The sequence below is a fragment of the Trichomycterus rosablanca genome, chromosome 22 (assembly GCF_030014385.1).
Source record: "Trichomycterus rosablanca isolate fTriRos1 chromosome 22, fTriRos1.hap1, whole genome shotgun sequence".
In the NCBI taxonomy this organism is placed as follows: domain Eukaryota; kingdom Metazoa; phylum Chordata; class Actinopteri; order Siluriformes; family Trichomycteridae; genus Trichomycterus; species Trichomycterus rosablanca.
The window spans coordinates 19,010,750-19,023,467 of NC_086009.1; the positions used below are offsets into that span (position 1 = coordinate 19,010,750).

General features: G+C 39.6%; 1 protein-coding gene across 1 annotated transcript; it reads right to left on the reverse strand.

Annotated features, from left to right (window-relative positions):
- Window positions 1-4,466: 4,466 nt before the first annotated feature.
- LOC134336219 (uncharacterized) lies at window positions 4,467-8,602 on the reverse strand. The gene is made up of 6 exons (XM_063018937.1): window positions 8,391-8,602; window positions 7,092-7,185; window positions 6,421-7,008; window positions 6,303-6,338; window positions 5,892-5,990; window positions 4,467-5,791 (listed from the first exon to the last, which is right to left on the reverse strand). The coding sequence occupies exons 2-6, from the start codon at window positions 7,106-7,108 to the stop codon at window positions 4,852-4,854; spliced, it is 1,680 nt and encodes a 559-aa protein (XP_062875007.1). The 5' UTR covers window positions 7,109-7,185; window positions 8,391-8,602; the 3' UTR covers window positions 4,467-4,851.
- Window positions 8,603-12,718: the final 4,116 nt, after the last annotated feature.

Sequence of the window (12,718 nt, forward strand, 5' to 3'; positions counted from 1 at the left end):
TTTTTTTTCTGGCCTAAATCTTCAGGTGCATCACTTCTGAGAACAGACAAACAGAATCTCCTGTCTCTACAACCCACATTTAAAGGATTCAGGTTATAGTAATGGTGTTCGTATTGATCCTAGGACACAGCTTACAGAACACATAGAGAATAAACAACCTGAAGCAAACAATTCAGAATAAAACATATGCCAAAAATATGTGGACACCTGACCATCATCTTACTGGGCATAATTTCCAAAACCATTATTATTATAGAACACACCTGTTTAATGACACCTTAAATTCATAGGAAGGATGTCCACATACTTTTGGCCACATAGTTTCATCAAGATGGTTCTTCGGCTGGCACTTATTTTGTGAATCAAACACAGAGAACACCAATTACAGTGACTAAAGTCTTCAGATTTTTATACTATTTGGTTTCAAGCAGCGTTTTTAATGGAAGATAGCTACTTTTTTATGTTTAATTTAGCATTTTTTTTGCATTAATTAAGTGTTAATGCTGTCAGTGACTGCTATATTCACCACTTATATATGAGCTTAAATTATTCAAGTAATTCTTAAACTGCTTGTGATTAAACATTAACCTGATCTGGAGTGATACAGCCTTATAAAAGTCCTACTAGTACTTTAAGCTACAAACCTGATTTTGGGATCCCAACTAATCTTTATTTTCTGACTTGAATCTGGAGTTCTGCATTTATTTTTCATAAGATGTGATCTGATCAGCTAAAATGTACTTGGATTATTTTAGAATTTTTTGAATTTGCTTATTTTATTATCTTGTCTTTTAAATACAATCTTGTTTTGTTTAACAATTAGAAAACAATGCAACTGCAATTCATGATGCTTCCTTCACATTTCTTCACACTGTATGTTTTAGGACAGGACAGGACAGGTACTAATTGTTTTGTCAGGTTTCTGCATTATTATGGCTTAAATAAATCCAAGGCATATTCTTATTTGAAACTATATTAAATTATATTAAAACTTTTTTTGTGTGTAGAAAGAAAGTTTTGGGTCGTTTCTAAACTTTTTGAGCTTGACAGTAGAGACAATAGAGAAGTTTTAAAAAGAATGTGACAGGAACAAGCTTGCACTGTGCAACACTTTACAAAACAGTCAACAACAGCATCATAACTTCATATTCATTACTGTCACCACATCATTCAACTGCTTTCTTATCCTATAATTACTAAACTAAAATGAGATTTAGTAACTTACTTGTGCGTTAGTCCAACTTTGTTCAGTAGCTGTGAAACAATAGTAGCTCAAATCTTCTCTCCGTCAAATGAATGAATCACATTTCAGCTTTAAAAAAAGAATGAATTGTCCAGGGACTCATGATTCGATTCTTTGAACAACTCCTAAACAAGGCGAACCGACTCGTGAAGTGTTTCCTGATTCTCACTTTTTATACTGTCATTTTTATATGTTTCCTGAACAGCAGCACCATTCACTGACTGTAACACTACAGTCACCAAGCAAGTCTTTTCATTATCATTTAACAATGCAGATACATAAACACGGATAAAATAGGATTCTGTGAATAAGGTGGATTGGTGTGTTTTCGCCACCAGATGGAACATTCCCAGCAAACACAACCTCCACAAAAACATTGTGTTCATGTTGTGAATAGGTTGCCTATCAGGCAGCATTCACTTTTTCACAACGTGGGTTGGTGCCAACATAAATAACATTCTGGCAATGTTTGCTTCATGGTGTTGCTTTAAGATTGTGTTTCAAGATCTACCTGAAACCCTCTACAAATTCTTAGTTTTAAATTAGCACAAAAAATCTTCATGTGTCTGCTTTTTGTAGGATTTGAGTCAGTCCTTTAAAGTGGTTCATTTAACTTTCCAAACTACACCAATACAAAGTTGCACATGTCAAAATTAGTAATTAGACCAAATAGTTCTGTTTTCTGGGGTGGTACAAAAAAAACAATGAATATTTACAATTAATGTAAATATGTATAACTATATATGCATACAAGAAAAATCAACTATTTAACTAAGCTCATTCACATAAGTTGTTTACCCAATATACCCAATAGCCAAACCTTTAATGATTCCACTGGAGTCGTGTTAGAACCTTAATAGCAATTTCCAGCAAGATGTCAGTCGTACACGATAACTAAACAGATATGTTTCCATGCTGTTGATTATTTAATATAAAACATTAACTAAATGGTAAGTAGTTTAAACATTATTGTTTGTCAGAACTGGTTGTTTGAGTGACGCCCAAGCTCTTCAAGTAAAAGCAAAACCTTGAGTAAACAGTTTCTGTAGAGGTCGAAACTGTGGCAAAATTTGAATTCCATCCAAATTAAACACGAGTCGACACTGTAGACTGATTCAGTTTAAGAGTTGTTTAAAAGAATTGACTCGATAAGTGACTCACTTTAGCTTTCACTTTCCTTTCAGGATGCCATAAGCATGCTACCACAGATCCTACACGCTCCCACACTAGGCTACACCAGAGCGGCGACACTCACATAGGGAACCGTTGGAAAGGGGGCGGGACATATTTTCTGCGCAGCTTTCGGGTTGTGGAGCTCTGTATAGTTCCAAACAACCCATAGAGCCCCATTCATTTCCACTACTTATCAAACATTTTTAGCTGTATGTTGCTTTGTTTTAAAAAAAATTATGAATTTAATGTCATTAATATACGTAATACTGTTATTGTTTAGCATTTGCTCAGCACTAAATGTTACATGTTTATCTTAATTAATAGGTATAACTGAATTTTGCTTAGTCAGTTTAGCTTAATTAATGACACACGAGTCTTTTCACCTAAAATGAGTTGATTAATCAAGAGTCTTGTTACAGAAATGATCATAAAACATTAGAACCACAATAAATCATTATACTTTTACTTTCATACTTAAGTACATTTGAAGGTAAATTTAGTTTAGTACTTTAGTGGAGGTAAAGAGTATGTTTACTTTTATTACTACTTTTACTGGAGTAATATTTCACCTTGGATATCTCTACTTCAACTTAACTACATGGTTTGTGTACCTTGTCCACCACTTACATTAGACAAAATGAACTAGTGCATATTCATAATGAATTCATTAATGTATTACATGTAGGAATCAATTATTAATCACTCATGAAATAAGAGATGAATGAAGCTATTTCCTGTACCTGCACTATAATGTTAAAGGTACGGTAGTGTGTTTATCAATCTGTTCATTCAGTGCAGGTAAACCTTATGAATCCAGCACATGACTTAGTGTTTAGCCAAAATGATTATTATTATGAATCCTCAGGAAGTGAAGGGAGATTAGTTTATGTAAAAAACAAAACATAAAAAAACTTTTATCTCTGTATATTGTCTCTACTACTTAATGATATCGCATTATGTAATGTATGCTAATATAATGTACTGTGTGTTAACAAGAACGACCTATTAACAAGTCATTATAAACATCAATCTTCCACTTTATATACCAAATTGACTTTAAAGCAGATGCAGTAAATGTAAACGCAGTTGAAAATACCCAGAAATTGTACAAATGTTTATTATTTGCCGTTTAATATTTCATTTACTGCTGCCTGTCCCATATGAGAACATGACAGCGCCGGGTTTGTTTGGAACTATTGGAGGGTTACATGAACCACGTGACCGCATAGCGGCGAGATCAAGGAGTGTCGCAACTCTCTCTCTCTACGGCTCTGGGCTACACCAAGTACACAAAAGTCCTCAACAAACCCCAAAAATGATAAAAATCCTTAATTCATATCTTCATTGTAAGTTTTTGTCTACGTACATTGAAAAAGTGGTGAAATCCAAAAACCGATTTTAGAACTTTATAATTAGAAAATTATATTGTATGAATTACATGTTTGGAATCTTTACTTATTTTACAGTAAATTAAGTGAGGAAATATTGTCAGTAAAATTTGAGCTGGATATAAAAATGTATGTTTTTAAATATACTTTCAGCACATATTTCCAGTTTAACGTCACATTTAGGCCTATAATTGCAGCCTTTATCAGATGCTTTTATTCAAAACGAAATTACATTTAAATACAGTTTGAGCAATTGAGTGTTAAGTTGGGCGCGTGGACAGACATGACTGGCTATTGTTCGTGGGGCAGAGGGGTGACCACAACACCCTGGCCATCAGGAGGTGCACTTGTCATTGCATTTTCGGTGCCAGTCCCAAGCCTGAATAAAAATAGAAGCATTGCGATGGTAAGAGCACCCAGCGTAAAAAACTGTGCCAAGTCTGGGATCCACTGTGGCGACCCCTAAAATATAAAAAAAATATATCATTTTTTGTAATTTATTTCCATCCCTTTCCTTTCTGTGTTCTGCATCTTGGGTCCCACTTTTCAGTGGGTTGTATCTGTTACACTTTTATCCAAAGTGACTTACTATTGTGTCCAAATACAATCAAAGCCATTGAAGATTAGCATAAAGCTTTAATGAAATGTAAGAAAACATAGGCACATAATGAGGTGAAATAGGCAGGACTTTCACAAAGTAATAAAAGGGTAAATATAAACAATGCAATGGTTTCACAACTGAAAGATTTTACACAGTAGATTAAGCACCTCATTGACAAGTTACTGTTCCACTTAAATACCTATAATTAGCTCTGGTGTGAAAAAGTACTCACCAAGTAAAGCACCAGAAGCTTCACCAATATTAAACAGGTTTATAATACTCAGCAATAATAGAATGTAATATATGTACAAACAAATACATGAATTAATCAGATTATTGTTTATCTAAACACATTTGTACGATTTTCATTAAAATCATTCAGTGATTTAGAAACATTATTTTGCTTTTTTGATTTATGTCCTGCTGTGTGAATATTTTGGTCGTCTTTAAAGGTGAAAGGGTTGCTCCAGGATGGCCTGGCTCGCGCGAAACTTCCAAATCCCTTTGCACAGGTGGTTACTGACCTTCTCCAATGCCTCCACCTCGGCACGCCACAGGACGGATCTGGCCCGGATGAGCTGAGCCGCCTCATTTTTGCTTCCTTTGGCCAGGCTAATGCTATCTTTACAGATGAACAGAACATCTAGCCCAATGAAGAGGGCATTCAAGGTAATGAATCCAGCCCTAGCTGACTTGGACAGGGCCAGAGGAGTACCTTTAGCCGCCTGTCCAATGTCAGGTAGGTCTGCAGCAAGGTTGGGGATGTTCCGAACTGCTTTGGCTTCTTGAAGTCCAAGGTTAGCTGCCATTACAACCACTTCCTCACTTTTGAGAGCCTTTATAGCTGAAGCTCCATCAACTAGAGCATCAATACTTTTGGCTACTACTCCAGCCCGAGCTATTGCTTTGCCAGATTCGAGAGCCGTGATAACTACATTGGGACCCACTTCAGGTTTCTCACTGCTGGCCACTTGTTCTGAAAATTCTAAAAGCTTCTGTAAATCCTCCATGAATTTGATGAAGATGTTGTTGGCATTTTTTCCATGATGACTGTTTACTGCAAGTTCAGTGACGCTTGTGACTAAGCTGTTGACACCACTGGTGACTCCAAGCCCGACGCCAGTCAGCGTCAGGGCCAAAGATACACCCGCTGTGACAGGAGCAAGGGCCAAACCTACGATGGACAACACACCCCCTGCAATGCCTACTGAACTCCCAGCCACGGTGGAGATGTTGGAGCCCATTTTCATCCTGTCCAGCTGAACTGCCGTCTCCTCTAAATCAGAGAGGAACTGAAACATTCTGGAGGAGCGCTGACTGAACAAACCAATCAAGCGTTGTGCCTCCTTATCAAACAGAAAGGTCAGCCTGAGCGACTCGTCCGCCCTAAAAAAGAAGGTACATTTCTGAGATACTACTAAACAATCACCCACATTGACAATCAATCCAAGCCCGACCCACAATGTGCAAACATTAATGCTTTTACCTAATTTTGTTTAGCTGAGTCAGATGATCAGACAGTTTTTGTACCGATTCCTCACTTATGCTCAAGGTGAACTTCAGTGAAGTGTTTCCATTCTTCCATCTGGAACACATTGTCAGGCAATACATTTGAGAATTGTGCTCAGATTCAGGCAACAGGAAACGAAAACTCTGATTACGCAAGATCCTTAAAAAAAACAGTCAAAAGAACCAGTCTACTTAAAGTAAAGTGAAAGTCATGTTGAGTTTATGTTTTTGCATTTTAGCCCTTTTACTCCCAACCTATTTGTTTCCAAACTCAGATTCAAACTCATTATTTGCATTATGTTACACATGCAGGCAATCTGTAAATCAGGCCGTAAGCTTTGACAGACCTACAGAACAGGAAGGACTTGTGTTACTGGATGATACTCACTTATAGCCATTTCCAGAACCTGATACACCCCTGGATCTGCAAAGAAATGAACACGTTGTTGAAAGAATTGCTAAAATTTTACCATCCCATGATTTTATGCCATGTATTAAGCACTAACAATTTCTCGATCTTCTCACAGAGCTGCTGAGTAATGCTGATGTATTTGTCCAGCTGGAAGGCCAAGACATCCACATTGCTGAGGCTTGGCAGGAAGAAAGCTTCTGCATCTCTCTTGAAGTGGATGAGCAGAGGCGATACCCTTCTGGCATTAGAGATCACTGACCGAACACTGGCAGCAGTCACACCGTTTGGCATAAAGCTTTGACTCGAGAAAACAAACAGTGAGGTGACCGCTAGCATTTCTATTGAATCCAGGAAGCGCTGGAGTTTCTTCATTCCTTCCAAAGTACCCATGAGAACTTCCCCCAGCTCTTTCTCCAGTTCTTGTTTCTTGGAATCTGCTGTGATCTGGGTCAGACCGCTCCACAGGTACTCACCGAAAGCTTTGGCCCTGTTTGTTGAGTTTTGAACGTGGTCGAACCTTAGGCTGATTTTATCTGCCCGATCTTTGATGTCTCTCATGGTCTTGAGTTCCGTCTCCCTCTGGAGGGTCCATTTTTCTTCTTGGCCACAGAATTCTTTGATTGTTTGAATGTATTTGAGAGTGTCTAAAATGTACTCGCCAAGTTGCTCCTGCAGTTGTTCTCTGTACACAAAAGATAACTGAATCAGTGCCATGTCCAAATCTAAAAAGAACTATAAACATTTCCATTAGCTTAAATGACTGACCTGCTTTTTGTATCCATTGTGATCAAAGCTTCAGATTGTCCCTTTACCTCTTGGTTTCATTTTTTTCTGGCCTAAATCTTCAGGTGCATCACTTCTGAGAACAGACAAACAGAATCTCCTGTCTCTACAGCCCACATTTAAAGGATTCAGGTTATAGTAATGGTGTTCGTATTGATCCTAGCACACAGCTTACAGAACACATAGAGAATAAACAACCTGAAGCAAACAATTCAGAATAAAACATACGCCAAAAATATGTAGAAACCTGACCATCATCTTACTGGGCATAATTTCCAAAACCAGCATTATTATACAATACACCTGTTTGATTACACCTTAAATTCATGGGAAGGAGGTCCACATACTTTTGGCCACATAGTTTCATCAAGATGGTTCACAACAGTTTTTCGGCTGTCACTCAGGGTGGCCAGCCGTCCGGTTTTAGGTCGGACAGTCCGGTTTTTCAGCTGCCAGTCCTCCATCCACGCAACGCTAGGACGGACACTTAAAAATCCTCCTTTTGGAGTGAACTGGTTAAATTTTTTATCAATATTATCTGTCGTTGGCTCAGGTACATGTCAAAACAAATGCTTTGTATTTAATTGGTTTAACAGCCTCATTTGACTGGCCACTGGCCAATCGCAGAAGGTCCGCCCTCTAAATGCTAGTCTGTGATTGGGTGATTGAATTTCGCCCGCTCGCTCTGTTCTGCATACACCTCTACCTGAGTCAATTAGTACCACAAATTCTTGGCCAATAGTAAACTTTTTGGAGGCAGCGAGGAACAGACTTAAATATGAAAAGTAGACACAACATTTGGTGAGTAAAACAGTAATTTGTTATAGAATTCTTGCTTAAATTGGTCTTGTTATATGGGTTCTGGTTTCATTCTGTGTGTTGCAGTATCATGTCCCCCTGTTACTGGTATGACGTCCTCCTTTTGGGGTGTAATGTCCTCCTTTTTGTGACTATGAATGTGGCCACCCTACTGTCACTTCATTTGTGAATCAAACACAGAATACCAATTACAGGGACTAAAGTCTTCAGATTTTCAAACTATTTGGTTTAAAGCAGCGGTTCTTAATGGAAAATAGCTAATAACTACTTTTTTTAAGGTTAATTTAGCATTATTATTTTTAGCATTAATTAAGTGTTAATACTGTCAGTGACTGCTACATTCACCACGTATATATGAGATTCAATTATTTGAGTAATTCTTAAACTGCTTCTGATAAAACAGTAAGCTGATCTGGAGTGATACAGCTGTTAGAATCCGCGCTTCACTCGCCCCGCTCTTACCTGTTCACTTTCATTTTTCCCGGCAGGTAATTTCATCTGTGCTCTCCAGTCTCCACCTGTTCCGCTGTGAGTTCCGTTTCTCCTCCTCCGCTTTTATTTTCTCTGTTTCTTTCACGTTTAGTTCCGACTGTCGGTTTTGTACTAGTTAGAGTTTGCGTGTGTTTTTGCTCCCTTCTCCCCCCAGCGGCTTGGAGCGGTACTGTTCCCGGAGAACGCAGTGGAAGCCAACCAATAATTCGCTCATTTTCCACCTCATCAACCACTGCGTTTAAACGCCGGCTGTTTCACCGCCCGTCGCCAGACTGTCTGCTTGCCACCGCGCTACCGTGACGTCTGACTCCTGAACAACGCAGTGCTTCGTGATTTCATTACCTTGTTGCAGTTCAAGCTCTTAAACTGTGTTGTTTTTTTCCTGCTGTCTGCAGCCCTGTGATCCCCATACCCCCTGGCTTCCCTGCATGCCTGTTGTCCCCTGGACTTGGTTCCTTCGCTCCTTGTACCCTGGTTCCACCCCTACCTGCCTCTTCGTGTCTTTCTCGACCTCGGACTGCTTGGGACGCCTTCCCTCACACCCGGACGAACAGCACAGCTCCTCAGCTCACATCTCAGCCCCCCTGCGCCTTCTACCTCCAGTACCGCCCAGCCGCTTCCCCAGTGTCCTATTTTGATTGGTTCATTTATTATTTGTCCTTTGTTTTTGTTATTCCCAATAAAGACCCATCGTCTACGTGTGGTCCTGACCCTTTTTGTGCATCCATTTTGGGGTTCCCCTCTGCTACGGGTTCTCTTCGTTGCCCTCGTAACAACAGCCTTATAGTCCTACTAGTACTTTAAGCTACAAACCTGATTTTGGGATCCCAACTAATCTTTATTTTCTGACTTGAATCTGGAGTTCTGCATATTTTTTTCATAAGATGTGATCTGATCAGCTAAAATGTACTTGGATTACTCTAGGATTTCTTGCATGATCAGAATTACTGTCGTTTACAGATTTGGTTATTTTATTATCTTGTCTTTTAAATAAAATCTTGTTTTGTTTAACAATTAGAAAACAATGCATCTGCGATTCATGATGCTTCCTTTACATTTCTTCACTTTGTGTTTTTAGGACAGGACAGGACACATGTACTATTTGTTTTCTCAGGTTTCTGCATTATTATGGCTTGAATACACCCAAGGTATATTTACATTTTAAACTATATTAAATGATATTAAAACTTTTTTGTGTGTAGAAAGAAAGTTTTGGGTCGTTTCTAAACTTTTAGAGCTTGACAATAGAGACAATAGAGAAGTTTTAAAAAGAATGTGACAGGAACAAGCTTGCACTGTGCAACACATTGTGTTCTCCCCGTGTCCGCGTGGGCTCCGGTTTCCTCCCACAGTCCAAAGTCATGCCACCAGGCTAACTGGAAACACTGAATTGTCCTATAGATACCTAGCCGCTGGATGCACAAACCAGTGCATTGTAGTGCTGGTCCCAAGCCCGGATAAAATAGGGATGGTTGTGTCAGTGGGGCATCCGGCATAAAAATTGTGCCAAATCAATGCGGATTACGATTACGATCCGCCGAGAGCTGACCCCGCAACCGCACAGGACAAAAGCCGAGGAAGAAGAAGAACAAATATATACAGTGTATCACAAAAGTGAGTACACCGCTCACATTTCTTCAAATATTTCATTATATCTTTTCATGGGACAACACTATAGACATAAAACTTGGATATAACTTAGAGTAGTCAGTGTACAGCTTGTATAGCAGTGTAGATTTACTGTCTTCTGAAAATAACTCAACACACAGCCATTAATGTCTAAATGGCTGGCAACATAAGTGAGTACACCCCACAGTGAACATGTCCAAATTGTGCCCAAATGTGTCGTTGTCCCTCCCTGGTGTCATGTGTCAAGGTCCCAGGTGTAAATGGGGAGCAGGGCTGTTAAATTTGGTGTTTTGGGTACAATTCTCTCATACTGGCCACTGGATATTCAACATGGCACCTCATGGCAAAGAACTCTCTGAGGATGTGAGAAATAGAATTGTTGCTCTCCACAAAGATGGCCTGGGCTATAAGAAGATTGCTAACACCCTGAAACTGAGCTACAGCATGGTGGCCAAGGTCATACAGCGGTTTTCCAGGACAGGTTCCACTCGGAACAGGCCTCGCCAGGGTCGACCAAAGAAGTTGAGTCCATGTGTTCGGCGTCATATCCAGAGGTTGGCTTTAAAAAATAGACACATGAGTGCTGCCAGCATTGCTGCAGAGGTTGAAGATGTGGGAGGTCAGCCTGTCAGTGCTCAGACCATACACCGCACACTGCATCAACTCGGTCTGCATGGTCGTCATCCCAGAAGGAAGCTGACGCACAAGAAAGCCCGCAAACAGTTTGCTGAAGACAAGCAGTCCAAGAACATGGATTACTGGAATGCCCTGTGGTCTGACGAGACCAAGATAAACTTGTTTGGCTCAGATGGTGTCCAGCATGTGTGGCAGCGCCCTGGTGAGAAGTACCAAGACAACTGTATCTTGCCTACAGTCAAGCATGGTGGTGGTAGCATCATGGTCTTGGGCTGCATGAGTGTTGCTGGCACTGGGGAGCTGCAGTTCATTGAGGGAAACATGAATTCCAACATGTACTGTGACATTCTGAAACAGAGCACGATCCCCTCCCTTCGAAAACTGGGCCTCATGGCAGTTTTCCAACAGGATAACGACCCCAAACACAACCTCCATGATGACAACTGCCTTGCTGAGGAAGCTGAAGGTAAAGGTGATGGACTAAACCCAATTGAGCACCTGTGGCGCATCCTCAAGTGGAAGGTGGAGGAGTTCAAGGTGTCTAACATCCACCAGCTCCGTGATGTCATCATGGAGGAGTGGAAGAGGATTCCAGTAGCAGCCTGTGCAGCTCTGGTGAATTCCATGCCCAGGAGGGTTAAGGCAGTGCTGGATAATAATGGTGGTCACACAAAATATTGACACTTTGGGCACAATTTGGACATGTTCACTGTGGGGTGTACTCACTTATGTTGCCAGCTATTTAGACATTAATGGCTGTGTGTTGAGTTATTTTCAGAAGACAGTAAATCTACACTGCTATACAAGTTGTACACTGACTACTCTAAGTTATATCCAAGTTTTATTTCTATAGTGTTGTCCCATGAAAAGATATAATAAAATATTTGCAGAAATGTGAGGGGTGTACTCACTTTTGTGATACACTGTATATATATATATATATATATATATATATACAGTATATAATGAAATTTGTTGAGGAGGCCCAAATTTTTTTTTTTGCACTGGGGCCTAGTTACGCCACTGGTGAATACGGTGGCTTGCTGTGTTTTTTCGCCACCAGATGGATCATTCCCAGCAAACACAACCTTCACAAAAACATTGTGTTAATGTTGTGACACCAGCATTCACTTTTTCACAACATGGGTTGGTGCCAACTTAACAGATAACATTCCGACAAGCTCTTCAAGTAAAGTAAAAGCAAAATCTTGAGTGAATAGTTGTTACTGTAGTTCGAAACTGTGCCAAAATTATCTGTATTCCATCCAAACTAAACACATGAGTCGAAACTGTAGAGTGATTCAGTTTAAGAGTTGTTTAAAAGAATTGACTCGATAAGTGACTCACTTTAGCTTTCACTTTTCTTTCAGGACTTCATGAGCATGCCACCACAGATCCTACACACTCCCACACTAGGCTACACCAAGTACACGAAAGTCCTCAACAAACCCCAAAAATGATAAAAATCCTAATACGAGCATTTAATTCATATCTTAATTGAAAGTATTTGTGTACCTATATTAAAAAAGTGGTGAAATCCACAAACCAATTTTAGAACTTTATAATTAGAAAATTATATTTTATTTTATGAAATACATGTGTGCATAAGGTGCACTTGTCATTGCATTTTCGGTGCCAGTCCCAAGCCTGAATAAAAATGGAAGGATTGCGACAGTAAAAGCACCCAGCGTAAGAAACTGTGCCAAGTCTGGGATCCACAGTGGCGACCCCTAGAATATACAGGGTACTCTTTGTATAAAAAAAAAAAAAAGGGCTTTACAGTCAATAGTCTGCTGCTTCCGTGTTTGGGAAGCCATTTCTCTGACTTGGGTGAATGATTTTTGTAATTTACTTCCATCCTTTTCCTTTCTGTGCTCTGCATCTTGGGCCCCGCTTTTCACAGTGGGTTGTATCTGTTGTACCAACCCACCCTTTACAGTTTTATCCAAAGTGACTTACAATTGTGTCCAAATACAATCAAAGCCATTGAAGATTAGCATAAAGCTTTAATGGAATGTAAGAAAACATAGGCA